The sequence below is a fragment of the Oncorhynchus mykiss genome, chromosome 5, assembly GCF_013265735.2.
Source record: "Oncorhynchus mykiss isolate Arlee chromosome 5, USDA_OmykA_1.1, whole genome shotgun sequence".
Taxonomy (NCBI): domain Eukaryota; kingdom Metazoa; phylum Chordata; class Actinopteri; order Salmoniformes; family Salmonidae; genus Oncorhynchus; species Oncorhynchus mykiss.
This window is the reverse complement of record NC_048569.1, coordinates 23,328,319-23,342,476: the sequence shown is the minus strand read 5'-3', so window position 1 is coordinate 23,342,476 and position 14,158 is coordinate 23,328,319. Positions and strand designations below refer to the sequence as shown.

General features: G+C 43.1%; 1 protein-coding gene across 2 annotated transcripts in view; it reads left to right on the top strand.

Annotated features, from left to right (window-relative positions):
• The window catches only part of pde8b (phosphodiesterase 8B), a 96,183-nt gene that overhangs the window by 8,930 nt on the left and 73,095 nt on the right, over window positions 1–14,158 (top strand). Inside the window, exon 1 of one of the 2 annotated variants that reach the window (XM_036977077.1) lies at window positions 3,832–4,862. The exons of the other annotated variant lie outside the window; for it this stretch is intronic. Coding sequence (XP_036832972.1) covers window positions 4,581–4,862 — 282 coding nt within the window. The 5' untranslated portion in view covers window positions 3,832–4,580. Of the gene's footprint in view, window positions 1–3,831; window positions 4,863–14,158 lie in introns of those variants that run through there. 2 annotated transcript variants of the gene reach the window in all.

Sequence of the window (14,158 nt, the reverse complement as noted above, 5' to 3'; positions counted from 1 at the left end):
CATTTTATTTCACATTATCAAAAAAGGACAGGCAATGACTGCTAACGTTATCTGTAGCACTTATACGAACTTGTACATGGCAGTGTTGGGCCAGTAACCGAAAGGTTGCTGGATTGAATCCCCGAGCTGACAAGGTAAAAATCTGTTGTTCTGCCCCCGAACAAGGCAGTTAACCCACTGTTTCCCTGTAGGTACGAATTTGTTCTTAACTGACTTGCCTAGTTAAATATATACAAAACTTCAGGGTTCAATGCAATCCACCAGTTATCCATCATGCTAATGTCTCTGACCTGAGTCAAATAAAATGTTCATCATCACATGCTTTGTAAACAACAGGTGGGGACAAACAGTGAAATGCTTACTTACACGGATGCCAAATAATGTCTCGACCCCAAAAAGTGTCACCCTCTGCGTCATAATGGGATTCGATAAACTGTTAGCGTCCGATGCTATATCAACGTGAGAACATTTGATGGTTTAGTGCAGTGTTATAATAGGGAGATATGTACTTTTCAACACTTTTGGAAGGTATAGCCTACCTCAAGCTGATCCCTCTCCGACTCAGAGCACAGAAAATCAGACTGATCCAAATTCACTGGTTCTGGTGGGCGGGATACCTCCTTGGGGGCTTGGCCATTCGAAGGTCCTAAAGTCATTTGGAGAGGTAAATTGAAGAGGTACATTTTTATAAGCTCAGCATAACTTTATAAGCTCAGCATAACAGTTCTTGCTTTCTCAAATGCCAACCAAAGCTTAACAGACTTTGTCTATTGAGCTTCATTGAAGTGTAGGGCGTCGGTGCTTTCAGTGGTCGACCGTCCAACTGCTCCAACTGGAGAAGATTGTGGCTTCCACCGAGGTAACCCTAGGAAGACAGAACAATATCAGTGTTAGGGAAACTAAAACTAGCTTCAGGTTATTTTGTGTGAAAATGCAAATAGTTATTATATGAGATTTTTTAGATTCATCTTAACAGATGGTGACCCCAGCTAGGAGCAGAGCGGTGTCCTAGGTCTCGTCTTCCTTTCGTCCTTCTTGCAAACCAAGTCATTTGCCCGGGTGTCGTAGCACATGGTCCCCTTCGTGATTCTGCTCCGGTAGTTCTCCTTCTGTTTCTCCTGCGCCTTGTCAATGTTCAGTCTCAACTTGATTGATAACAGGAATGAATGCAATTACATTTCATATTACAAATACATTTCTTAAATATCTCTGGGAGGGCCAGAAAATAAATTAAGAGCGGACAATAATTTTTACCTGGTCAAAAACCTCCACATCCTTCTCAGTCCATGTCTCAACTTCCACCACATCAGGTGGGGTTTCCGTGATCTGAAAGTACGTTATATATTAATATCAATAGACAAACACCACTAAGTCAATCTTGGATGAACTGTGGGTTGAAGATGTCCATCATCGCCTTGGAGGTGGCCTCGCCAGTCTCGTCCTTGATGGGTATCATACAAAACAAAAATCTATTTTTCGTTCCAAGCACCCTTTTAATGGGTTACAGAAGGGAATTTAGAGTTAAGCACGTAGTCTTCATTTACTGACCTTAATGGGTATTGCCTCCACCCATTTGGTAAAGTGATCAGTCGCCATCAGAAACCAGCTGTTGCTTTTCCTGGATTTCGTGAAGGGTCCGATGAGGTCCACCCCTAACATTCAAAGTGATCCGATGAGGTCCACCCCTAACATTCAAAGTGGTCCGATGAGGTCCACCCCTAACATTCAAAGTGATCCGATGAGGTCCACCCCTAACATTCAAAGTGGTCCGATGAGGTCCACCCCTAACATTCAAAGTGGTCCGATGAGGTCCACCGCTAACATTCAAAGTGGTCCGATGAGGTCCACCGCTAACATTCAAAGTGGTCCGATGAGGTCCACCCCTAACATTCAAAGTGGTCCGATGAGGTCCACCGCTAACATTCAAAGTGGTCCGATGAGGTCTACCCCTAACATTCAAAGTGGTCCGATGAGGTCCACCCCTAACATTCAAAGTGGTCCGATGAGGTCCACCCCAAACATTTAAAGTGTTCGAGAGAAGACTACTTTATTCTTACCCGTATCTGTGTCATACAGAATACAGATTTTCATATTTGTAAGAATACTGACACACAATCTATAATATTGAACTCTGCTGTAGTCAAGTAAAGCAAACATTGCAAAATAACTTTCTCAGTTTCCCTCTCTCCATCTTTCACCATTTCTTCCTCTCCCCCTGTCTCTGTCTGTCTAGCGAAGACACCTAGTTAAGGGCATTTGGAAATCCCATTATTTCTTATACTTATCCATTTGATTGATCATGATTAATTTATAGCTAGATACCTCAATATGACAGACAACTACATCACTGGAGGCTGCTGAGGGGAGGACGGCTCATAATAATGGCTGGAATGGATTCGATGGAAAGGTATCAACCACATGGAAACCACGTGTTTGATTCCAGACATTATGAGCCATTTATGCTATAACCATTGGCATTTCAAAATCATTGGATTGTATGAGAGACAGTCTGTCAAAACATGAAATTAAATCAATGTGTCACGCCCTGACCATAGAGAGCCCTTGGATTCTCTATAGTGGTTTCGGTCAGGGTGTGACTAGGGGGGTGTTCTAGAATGTGTATTTCTATGTTGGTGGTTTTGTATGGTTCCCAATTAGAAGCAGCTGGTAATCGTTGCCCCTAATTGGGGATCATATTTAGGAAGCCCTATCTCCCACCTGCTTTGTGGGATATTGTGTTAGGGCACTATGACTTCACGGTCTTTGTAAGTGGTGTTTCTAGTTTGACTTTGTAATAAAAAGATGTGGAACTCAATGCACGCTCTTGGTCCGCTCATTTTGAAGAACGTGACACAAAGTTTAATGGTCAAGTACACCGTTTTGTTTTGATGCTACCTTACATCCACTGTTTTTACAAGACAACCCCCCCCCCCCACCAATATTCAGATTGAAAAAGTAATTTTAAATCAAATCAAATTGTATGTCACGAATACAACAGGTGTAAGTTCGACTTTAAATTCATTCCCCATAGCCAGCAACTTTCTTAGTGCAAAGGTTTCATGTTCAGATCTCATCACGGACAACTTTAGCATTTTAGCTAACTTTGCAACTACTTACTTACTTACTGCGCCGAATACAACAGGTGTAGGTAGACCTTACCGTGAAATGCTAACTTACAAGCCGTTAACCAACAATGCAGTTCAATAAATAAAGTTTCGAAAATATAAACTAAAGTATAAAATAATTAGTATTTCAGAGTACTTCCATTCTGGTTTGAAATACAGTCAGTGTATTTTAACACTTACATTGGGTTTATATTCAAAGACCAGATCTCAGTGTATGTGTACTACTTAGCATGGCTATACTATTTTAACAGTGTACAGTTTTGTTGGTTTCAGTCAAACTCACCTGGGGCAACTTTAGAGCAGGCTCAACTCACCTGACAGTGCTCAGTGCAATTGCCCCAGGCAATAGGGCAACCCTTAAGGTCCCTGTTACAACTAGGTTCCAGAGTTTTACCAGGTTACCATTAGGATGCCACCTCTGAGATGTGTGTGATGTCTGACGTGTGTGCGGACTATGCACACACACACAAGCACAATCTCTTACAACCATATCTCTCTATTTTTCTGTCTCTGTCTCTCTCTCGCATACACACGCACACACCGTTTTTTAAACAAATGATTTGTCTATCGTCTCTTTTCTGTATTTGTATAATTGCAGTGGCACGTGAAATAGCGAAATTGATGAATAGCCTCCTAGATAGTCAGATAATAGATAATGTCTCTAGTTGACATATAGGCTCACTCTTCAAATTTGGAAATTATTTGGATCCATTCACACCGCCAGGAAATGTGAGGAGGAACCTGCTGACCAGTGGTGACCAACTGCGACGAGCCCTGGATTGGATGACAGCAGCCTACGATGATGTGTAGATGAGAGAGAGAGACCTCAGACAATAAAATGCAATGGCCAAATGAAGAGGAAATGAGCCAGTGTGATCCAGCGATTTCACGCGGCGTTTTTTTTTATCCAATCAATATGATGATGAAAAGGATAAGGAGAAGAATAGCGTCTTTGTTACGACACCAACATAAGGATAGCCTGATGGTTGCAAATGGTTACGTTCGCACAGCCTGAGCTATATAAGCTAGAGAAGATCATATCATTAATCGACATTGCGAGCCATGAAATGACATAACGTCTAGGCCTGTATGCTGTAATACATAATAACGTCAATGATGATCATTTTTCACTAAAAGGACTGGATTTGAAAGCTGCAGCACTAGGGAATATCACAGCGGAAATTACATTCAACTCAAAATAACGGATGGAGGAGCGCATGCATGAATTAACGGAGCGGAGAAACTCAGCGGCGATATTAAAGAGATGAAACACCTTTCGTTCTCTCTTTATGTACTCAACCAGTCCGCGGGGGAGAGGTGAGAGACAACCAGGAGCAGCCGATGATCGGAGAGAACAGCGGCCACAGCGCAGCGGCAGGCATCCGGGACAGTGATAACTCAGAGAGAGCGCTGTTTACTGTCATCTGAGATCTGGCTCCGGACCAGCGGTGAGGCATGGGCTGCGCTCCCAGCATCCACGTCTCCCAGAGCGGCGTGATCTACTGCCGAGACTCGGACGAGTCCAACTCTCCGCACCAGACCACCACTATATCCCAGGGCACCGCGGCCACCCTCCATGGGCTGTTCATCAAGACGGACGCGGCCGACACCATCCCCTCGGTAATCACTTACCAGACCAGGCAGTCCCGGAACAAATCTCACGGAGAGAGGAGAGAGAACAGCGGGGGACACATCTGCATCGAAGCCGAGACACAGACCAGTCACACCATTGGCAAGGTAGATAGGGGTTTGCTTTTTCACAATCACAAGGAATGAATCAAGATATTCAGAAGGCCATTATATTCTAGTGTCTTATCAAGTATCTGCTTTAAAACCAATTATACACGAATCTCATTCTGTCTTGCATGGGGGATAGCTAGTCTGATATCATTCATGAATAATGTGATTGTTTGTTTTGTGTTCATGGAATTTATTATGATTGTTTGTGATCCATCAGCGTGTTGAGGTAGAAAGATATAAATAGCGTGCGTTGGTTTGGGGCATAGCCCAGACATATCCTAGGAAGCTGGAAGGATTAATCATGCATTCATAGAAGATTGTGATGGAAGTTCTGGTGTCATAAACACAACTTTTTTTTTTTGAAGGGTTGGGGTTAGGGTGAGTGAGTGAGTGAGTGGGTGAGTGGGTGAGTGGGTGAGTGAGTGAGTGAGTGAGTGAGTGAGTGAGTGAGTGAGTGAGTGAGTGAGTGAGTGAGTGAGTGAGTGAGAGTAGCACCATGGTGAAAGTGTAGTCCAGATAATGAACTTTATAATTTAACTGATTGTTCAAAAATAGTTTAGTGACACTTGAACCATCTGGGTCTCAGTCATGTATCATAAAGCACTTTGGGTTGCTGATAAGTACTATGTACACATGTACAAATGTATAGGTGTACATGCAGTGTACAACCAGGCTAATTGATAAAAATAAAAAATATATATTTTTACCTTTTATTTAACTAGGCAAGAACAACAACAGGTTAAGAACAAATTCTTATTTTCAATGACAGCCTAGGAACAAGGGGCAGAATGACAGATTTGTACCTTGTCAGCTCGGGGATTTGAACTTGCAACCTTCCAGTTACTCGTCCAACGCTCTAACCACTAGGCTACCCTGCTGCCCCAGCTTATTTTTTGAAGGGTTGGGATTAGGGTGAATCAGACTGACCGATTCATTGACTGACTGACTAACAGACTGATATTGCTCATCTCTAATGTCATCAGTTTGAGACAGTGCTATGTAGGCCATATGACAGAGTGGTCACAAACCTCACACAGTAACATCCCACTATGGCCAAAAAACTTAATGGCCTTTATATAACTGTATCATGAGTTGAGGAGAGATGAGGGAGAGGGATAGAGATGTAAGAATGTCGTCTATCTTCCTCTCTCTTTCTTTCTCTCTCTCTCTCTCTCTCGCTCTCTCACTCTCTTCCTCTCTCTCACACTCTCTCTCTCTCTCTCTCACACTCTCTCTCTTCCTCTCTCTCTTCCTCTCTGTCTCGCTCTCGCTCGCTCTCTCTTTCTTGATCTCTCTCTCTCTGTCTTCTTGGGATGAGAAGGTATCATTGATGCTATTGGTCACCAAAACCCGGCTGTGTGTCTGTGTCTTGTTGTGTTGCTACAGTGGTTGTTTACCCAGGCGGACAGGGCAGAGCAGGGTTGTGATGTGAACAGTGTGAACAGTCACATGTGAGAGGGCTGATCATGTTGCCCTGTACTCTGTATATTCTCTCCTCCAGGGCTTCTCACACAGCCTGTGTCGTCAGGCCATCTGGCAGAGTATTTTTTGTTACAGGCCAGCACTAACAAACCTAATTCAAATAATCGAGGTCACAACGGAAAACGCTGATTAGTTGATTTTTTTTAACAGGTGTTGTAGCTTGTGTGTGTGTACACGGTGTGTAACACATTTTTGTTTACTTTTCTTAATATCTGCATAAGTAATGACTCTTGGTATTTTGGGTCATGACCTCTGTCTCAAGTACAACATATCACTAACACAAACCCTCCATAGAACTCAGCTAGATCCCCATCACTTTCCCAACCATCTCGTTACCTTTTTCATGAATTATGTTTTTTTTCTAAATTACTTGTCTTTTTTGTTGTTGCTTTAAAGATTCTTTATGTAATGAATAGCGCTATATAAGTTGAATCAATAATTCTGTAGTATTATTAATTCAAGAGGCTTTGCAATCAGAACATGTTCCACCAAATAAGAAACTGTTAGAGAGAGGCCAAATCAACATTGTAATCATTCTAGTGTGGACATAGTTGTCATTGTCCACAGGTCAGACTCAGAGGCGTGTCATATGCATCTCAATGTAGAAGAAGACAAAGAGATTCTTCTGCACACACGCACGCACACACACACACACACACACACACACACACACACACACACACACACACACACACACACACACACACACACACACAGAGCCACTCCACTTGAAGTGATTCCAGTTTTAGCTTAGGAAAGCATGGCGAGTGCCCTTTGTCTCAGCAATTAATCAGACAAGTAGGACCTGTATTCTGTGTGACAGACAGACAGACAGACAAGGAGGAGAGAATTAAAAGGCTGACACTGGATAGAGAGAGAAAGAGAGGGAAAAGAGGCAGACTATTCAGAGAGAAATGTATGTGTGATATATGATGTATGTGTCTGTGCTTCTAAAGAGCTCTTGTACTACAAATGTTCTAATTCCAACCTCAAAATGCATGTTTATCATTATCATCCAAACCACTCATTATTTACACACTGCCATGAGTATCGTCATCATCTCTGATTGTGTAGCCCCACACACACGCACACGCACACGCACACGCGCGCACACGCACACACACACACACACACACACACACACACACACACACACACACACACACACACACACACACACACACACAGAGCCACTCCACTTGAAGTGATTCCAGTTTTAGCTTAGGAAAGCATGGCGAGTGCCCTTTGTCTCAGCAATTAATCAGACAAGTAGGACCTGTATTCTGTGTGACAGACAGACAGACAGACAAGGAGGAGAGAATTAAAAGGCTGACACTGGATAGAGAGAGAAAGAGAAGGAAAAGAGGCAGACTATTCAGAGAGAAATGTATGTGTGATATATGATGTATGTGTCTGTGCTTCTAAAGAGCTCTTGTACTACAAATGTTCTAATTCCAACCTCAAAATGCATGTTTATCATTATCATCCATACCACTCATTATTTATTCACACTGCCATGAGTATCGTCATCATCTCTGATTGTGTAGCCCCACACACACACACACACACACACACACACACACACACACACACACACACACACACCCAGACCCTGGTCACCCCAGTCACAGGGTCCTGTGAACAAAAACTAGAACTTCTGAGAAGCTAATGTTATGGGGGGCCCTTCTGGACAAAGTCTACCAACTATATGAAGGCCATTAAATTAGGCCTATTATGAAATAGATGTCCTTTAAGGGGGGTTCAAATAAATTAAGTTCAAAGACCTATACAGAAAAGAAAATCATATGTTTATTTATTGGGGTCATATGTGTCATAGAGCAGAGAGTTAGTTGTTTTTTGTGCACTGGATCTCAGTGCTTTGGCTCCTTCTAACCATCTGGGGAGAGGTTGAGAGGTGGAAAGAAGTGTGCTTGTTGGTATTAAGCTTTAGGTGAAAGATGAACACACACTAATATTCATCAAAAGGACTGCTATGGTGATAAGGGTGTGTGTCCGTGCATATATTCTGTTTGTGTGTGTGTGTGATTTGGTTTTACTATCCTTGTGGGAACCAGAAGTCCTCACAAAGATATTAAAACCAGTAACATTTGGACAAGTGGGGACATTTTGCTGCTCCCCACAAAGAAAAAGGCTATTTTAGGCTTAGGGGTTAGGTTTAAGGTTAGGGTTAGAATGAGGGTTATGGTTAGGAGTTAGGGTTTGGGGTTAATGTTAAGGGTTAGGAGTTAGCAGTTAGGTTTAGGGTTTGGGGTTAAGGTTAGGATAAGGGTTAGGGTTAGGAGTTAGAGTTAGGTTTGGGGTTAAGGTTAAGGGTTAGGGTTAGGTTTAGGGTTAGGAGTTAGGGTTAGGTTTGGGGTTAAGGGTTAGGATTAGGAGTTAGGGTTAGGTTTGGGGTTAAGGGTTAGGAGTTAGTTAGGGTTAGGTTTGGGGTTAAGGGTTAGGAGTTAGGGTTAGGTTTGGGGTTAAGGTTATGGTTAAGGGTTAGGAGTTAGGGTTAGGTTTGGGGTTAAGGTTATGGTTAAGGGTTAAGGGTTAGGAGTCAGGAGTTAGGGTTAGGTTTGGGGTTATGGTTAAGGGTTAAGGGTTAGGAGTCAGGAGTTAGGGTTAGGTTTGGGGTTAAGGTTAAGGGTTAGGGTTTGGGGTTAAGGTTATGGTTAAGGGTTAGGAGTTAGGGTTAGGTTTGGGGTTAAGGTTATGGTTAAGGGTTAGGAGTCAGGAGTTAGGGTTTGGGGTTAAGGTTAAGGGTTAGGGTTTGGGGTTAAGGTTATGGTTAAGGGTTAGGAGTTAGGGTTAGGTTTGGGGTTAAGGTTATGGTTAAGGGTTAAGGGTTAGAAGTTAGGAGTTAGGGTTAGGTTTGGGGTTAAGGTTGGGTTAGGAGTTAGGGTTAGATTTGGGGTTAAGGTTAAGGGTTAGGAGTTAGGGTTAGGTTTGGGGTTAAGGTTAAGGGTTAGGAGTTAGGGTTAGGTTTGGGGTTAAGGTTGGGTTAGGAGTTAGGGTTAGATTTGGGGTTAAGGTTAAGGGTTAGGAGTTAGGGTTAGGTTTGGGGTTAAGGTTAAGGGTTAGGGTTTGGGGTTAAGGTTATGGTTAAGGGTTAGGAGTTAGGGTTAGGTTTGGGGTTAAGGTTAAGGGTTAGGGTTTGGGGTTAAGGTTATGGTTAAGGGTTAGGAGTCAGGAGTTAGGGTTAGGTTTGGGGTTAAGGTTAAGGGTTAGGGTTTGGGGTTAAGGTTATGGTTAAGGGTTAGGAGTCAGGAGTTAGGGTTAGGTTTGGGGTTATGGTTAAGGGTTAAGGGTTAGGAGTCAGGAGTTAGGGTTAGGTTTGGGGTTAAGGGTTAGGGTTTGGGGTTAAGGTTATGGTTAAGGGTTAGGGTTTTGGGTTAAGGTTAAGGGTTAGGGTTTGGGGTTAAGGTTATGGTTAAGGGTTAGGAGTCAGGAGTTAGGGTTAGGTTTGGGGTTAAGGGTTAGGGTTTGGGGTTAAGGTTATGGTTAAGGGTTAGGGTTTTGGGTTAAGGTTAAGGGTTAGGGTTTGGGGTTAAGGTTATGGTTAAGGGTTAGGAGTCAGGAGTTAGGGTTAGGTTTGGGGTTATGGTTAAGGGTTAAGTGTTAGGAGTCAGGAGTTAGGGTTAGGTTTGGGGTTAAGGTTAAGGGTTAGGAGTTAGGGTTAGGTTTGGGGTTAAGGTTAAGGGTTAGGGTTTGGGGTTAAGGTTATGGTTAAGGGTTAAGGGTTAGGAGTCAGGAGTTAGGGTTAGGTTTGGGGTTAAGGGTTAGGGTTAAGGTTATGGTTAAGGGTTAAGGGTTAGGAGTCAGGAGTTAGGGTTAGGTTTGGGGTTAAGGGTTAGGGTTTGGGGTTAAGGTTATGGTTAAGGGTTAAGGGTTAGGAGTCAGGAGTTAGGGTTAGGTTTGGGGTTAAGGGTTAGGGTTTGGGGTTGAGGTTATGGTTAAGGGTTAAGGGTTTGGGGTTAAGGTTATGGTTAAGGGTTAAGGGTTAGGAGTCAGGAGTTAGGGTTAGGTTTGGGGTTAAGGGTTAGGGTTTGGGGTTAAGGTTATGGTTAAGGGTTAGGGTTAGGGTTAGGTTTGGGGTTAAGGGTTAGGGTTTGGGGTTAAGGTTATGGTTAAGGGTTAAGGGTTAGGAGTCAGGAGTTAGGTTAGGTTTGGGGTTAAGGTTAAAGGTTAGGGTTTGGGGTTAAGGTTATGGTTAAGGGTTAGGAGTCAGGAGTTAGGGTTAGGTTTGGGGTTATGGTTAAGGGTTAAGGGTTAGGAGTCAGGAGTTAGGGTTAGGTTTGGGGTTAAGGGTTAGGGTTTGGGGTTAAGGTTATGGTTAAGGGTTAGGGTTTTGGGTTAAGGTTAAGGGTTAGGGTTTGGGGTTAAGGTTATGGTTAAGGGTTAGGAGTCAGGAGTTAGGGTTAGGTTTGGGGTTATGGTTAAGGGTTAAGGGTTAGGAGTCAGGAGTTAGGGTTAGGTTTGGGGTTAAGGTTAAGGGTTAGGAGTTAGGGTTAGGTTTGGGGTTAAGGTTAAGGGTTAGGGTTTGGGGTTAAGGTTATGGTTAAGGGTTAAGGGTTAGGAGTCAGGAGTTAGGGTTAGGTTTGGGGTTATGGTTAAGGGTTAAGGGTTAGGAGTCAGGAGTTAGGGTTAGGTTTGGGGTTAAGGGTTAGGGTTTGGGGTTAAGGTTATGGTTAAGGGTTAGGGTTTTGGGTTAAGGTTAAGGGTTAGGGTTTTGGGTTAAGGTTATGGTTAAGGGTTAGGAGTCAGGAGTTAGGATTAGGTTTGGGGTTATGGTTAAGGGTTAAGGGTTAGGAGTCAGGAGTTAGGGTTAGGTTTGGGGTTAAGGTTAAGGGTTAGGAGTTAGGGTTAGGTTTGGGGTTAAGGTTAAGGGTTAGGGTTTGGGGTTAAGGTTATGGTTAAGGGTTAAGGGTTAGGAGTCAGGAGTTAGGGTTAGGTTTGGGGTTAAGGGTTAGGGTTTAGGGTTAAGGTTATGGTTAAGGGTTAAGGGTTAGGAGTCAGGAGTTAGGGTTAGGTTTGGGGTTAAGGGTTAGGGTTTGGGGTTAAGGTTATGGTTAAGGGTTAAGGGTTAGGAGTCAGGAGTTAGGGTTAGGTTTGGGGTTAAGGGTTAGGGTTTGGGGTTGAGGTTATGGTTAAGGGTTAAGGGTTAGGGTTTGGGGTTAAGGTTATGGTTAAGGGTTAAGGGTTAGGAGTCAGGAGTTAGGGTTAGGTTTGGGGTTAAGGGTTAGGGTTTGGGGTTAAGGTTATGGTTAAGGGTTAGGGTTAGGGTTAGGTTTGGGGTTAAGGGTTAGGGTTTGGGGTTAAGGTCATGGTTAAGGGTTAAGGGTTAGGAGTCAGGAGTTAGGTTAGGTTTGGGGTTAAGGTTAAGGGTTAGGGTTTGGGGTTAAGGTTATGGTTAAGGGTTAGGAGTCAGGAGTTAGGGTTAGGTTTGGGGTTATGGTTAAGGGTTAAGGGTTAGGAGTCAGGAGTTAGGGTTAGGTTTGGGGTTAAGGGTTAGGGTTTGGGGTTAAGGTTATGGTTAAGGGTTAGGGTTTTGGGTTAAGGTTAAGGGTTAGGGTTTGGGGTTAAGGTTATGGTTAAGGGTTAGGAGTCAGGAGTTAGGGTTAGGTTTGGGGTTATGGTTAAGGGTTAAGGGTTAGGAGTCAGGAGTTAGGGTTAGGTTTGGGGTTAAGGTTAAGGGTTAGGAGTTAGGGTTAGGTTTGGGGTTAAGGTTAAGGGTTAGGGTTTGGGGTTAAGGTTATGGTTAAGGGTTAGGAGTCAGGAGTTAGGGTTAGGTTTGGGGTTAAGGGTTAGGGTTTAGGGTTACGGTTATGGTTATGGTTAAGGGTTAAGGGTTAGGAGTCAGGAGTTAGGGTTAGGTTTGGGGTTAAGGGTTAGGGTTTGGGGTTAAGGTTATGGTTAAGGGTTAGGAGTCAGGAGTTAGGGTTAGGTTTGGGGTTAAGGGTTAGGGTTTGGGGTTAAGGTTATGGTTAAGGGTTAAGGGTTAGGGTTTGGGGTTAAGGTTATGGTTAAGGGTTAAGGGTTAGGAGTCAGGAGTTAGGGTTAGGTTTGGGGTTAAGGGTTAGGGTTTGGGGTTAAGGTTATGGTTAAGGGTTAGGGTTAGGAGTCAGGAGTTAGGGTTAGGTTTGGGGTTAAGGGTTAGGGTTTGGGGTTAAGGTTATGGTTAAGGGTTAAGGGTTAGGAGTCAGGAGTTAGGGTTAGGTTTGGGGTTAAGGTTGGGTTAGGAGTTAGGGTTAGATTTGGGGTTAAGGGTTAGGGTTTGGGGTTAAGGTTATGGTTAAGGGTTAGGAGTCAGGAGTTAGGGTTAGGTTTGGGGTTAAGGGTTAGGGTTTGGGGTTAAGGTTATGGTTAAGGGTTAGGGTTAGGAGTCAGGAGTTAGGGTTAGGTTTGGGGTTAAGGGTTAGGGTTTGGGGTTAAGGTTATGGTTAAGGGTTAAGGGTTAGGAGTCAGGAGTTAGGGTTAGGTTTGGGGTTAAGGTTAAGTTTTAGGGTTTGGGGTTAAGGTTATGGTTAAGGGTTAAGGGTTAGGAGTCAGGAGTTAGGGTTAGGTTTGGGGTTAAGGTTAAGGGTTAGGGTTTGGGGTTAAGGTTATGGTTAAGGGTTAGGGTAAATAGGATTTTGAATGGGAATACATTTAAATCGCCACAAGGATAGTAAAACAAACGTGTGCATGTGTTTGTGTGTGCGTGTTAAAATGCCCTCACCCAGCAGTAGCAGCAGTCAGATGATTCTGAGTGTATGACTATAACTGGTTGTTCTTTATGGGACAAGACTGTGGAAAATTGCTCTGCTGTGTTTAGGGAATTAACCCTCATTGTATTCCCAATTCCTGGTTCCTCTGTTACTTCACTTCTGTGAATTACTGGGACAATTTATAAACGTTCTTGGTCTCTAATGCTTAATTCATACTGTGGTCTCATTAGGACTTACTACATGTTGATAAGTGTCTTGTTTCATGCAGACCATGTAGAGTGTTATCTAAGTGTGTCCAGGCCGTACTTCCCCGTGTTAGATCACACTGCATGGTAAGAAGACATTGGATAATGTTACTTCCATTATGGCTCAAAGTCTGTTCATCATGATGAAGAACATGAACTGATAATGAGAGACTTTTAATCATAATTGAATAAAATAGAAATATTCAGTGCTTCATTTCAACATGTGGTGAGAAAAACTGAAATTTTACGAACCAGTTGTTAACATTGTTACAGAAGCGTATTCTCTGCTTTACAGAAGCCTAAGATATTGGTCATATATTTCTATAGAAATGGAAGGTATGGTTGGTTGGTAGCTGATACTGTAGTTAGAGCAGGTAAACCCATAATGAGCAGTATGTACTGTATGTAAGTTACTCACTGAGTCTCACTGCATTTGTTTTCTGTTGTTCAACTGAATGTTGTCCTGAATGCAGAAAGAGAGAGATGTGTACCCGTTGTTCAACTGAATGTTGTCCTGAATGCAGAAAGAGAGAGATGTGTACCCGTTGTTCAACTGAATGTTGTCCTGAATGCAGAAAGAGAGAGATGTGTACCCGTTGTTCAACTGAATGTTGTCCTGAATGCAGAAAGAGAGAGAGATGTGTACCCGTTGTTCAACTGAATGTTGTCCTGAATGCAGAAAGAGAGAGAGATGTGTACCTGTTGTTCAACTGAATGTTGTCCTGAATGCAGAAAGAGAGAGATGTGTACCCGTTGTTCAACTGAATGTTGTCCTGAATGCAGAAAGAGAGAGAGATGTGTACCCGTTGTTCAACTGAATGTTGTCCTGAATGCATAAAGAGAGAGATATGTGTAC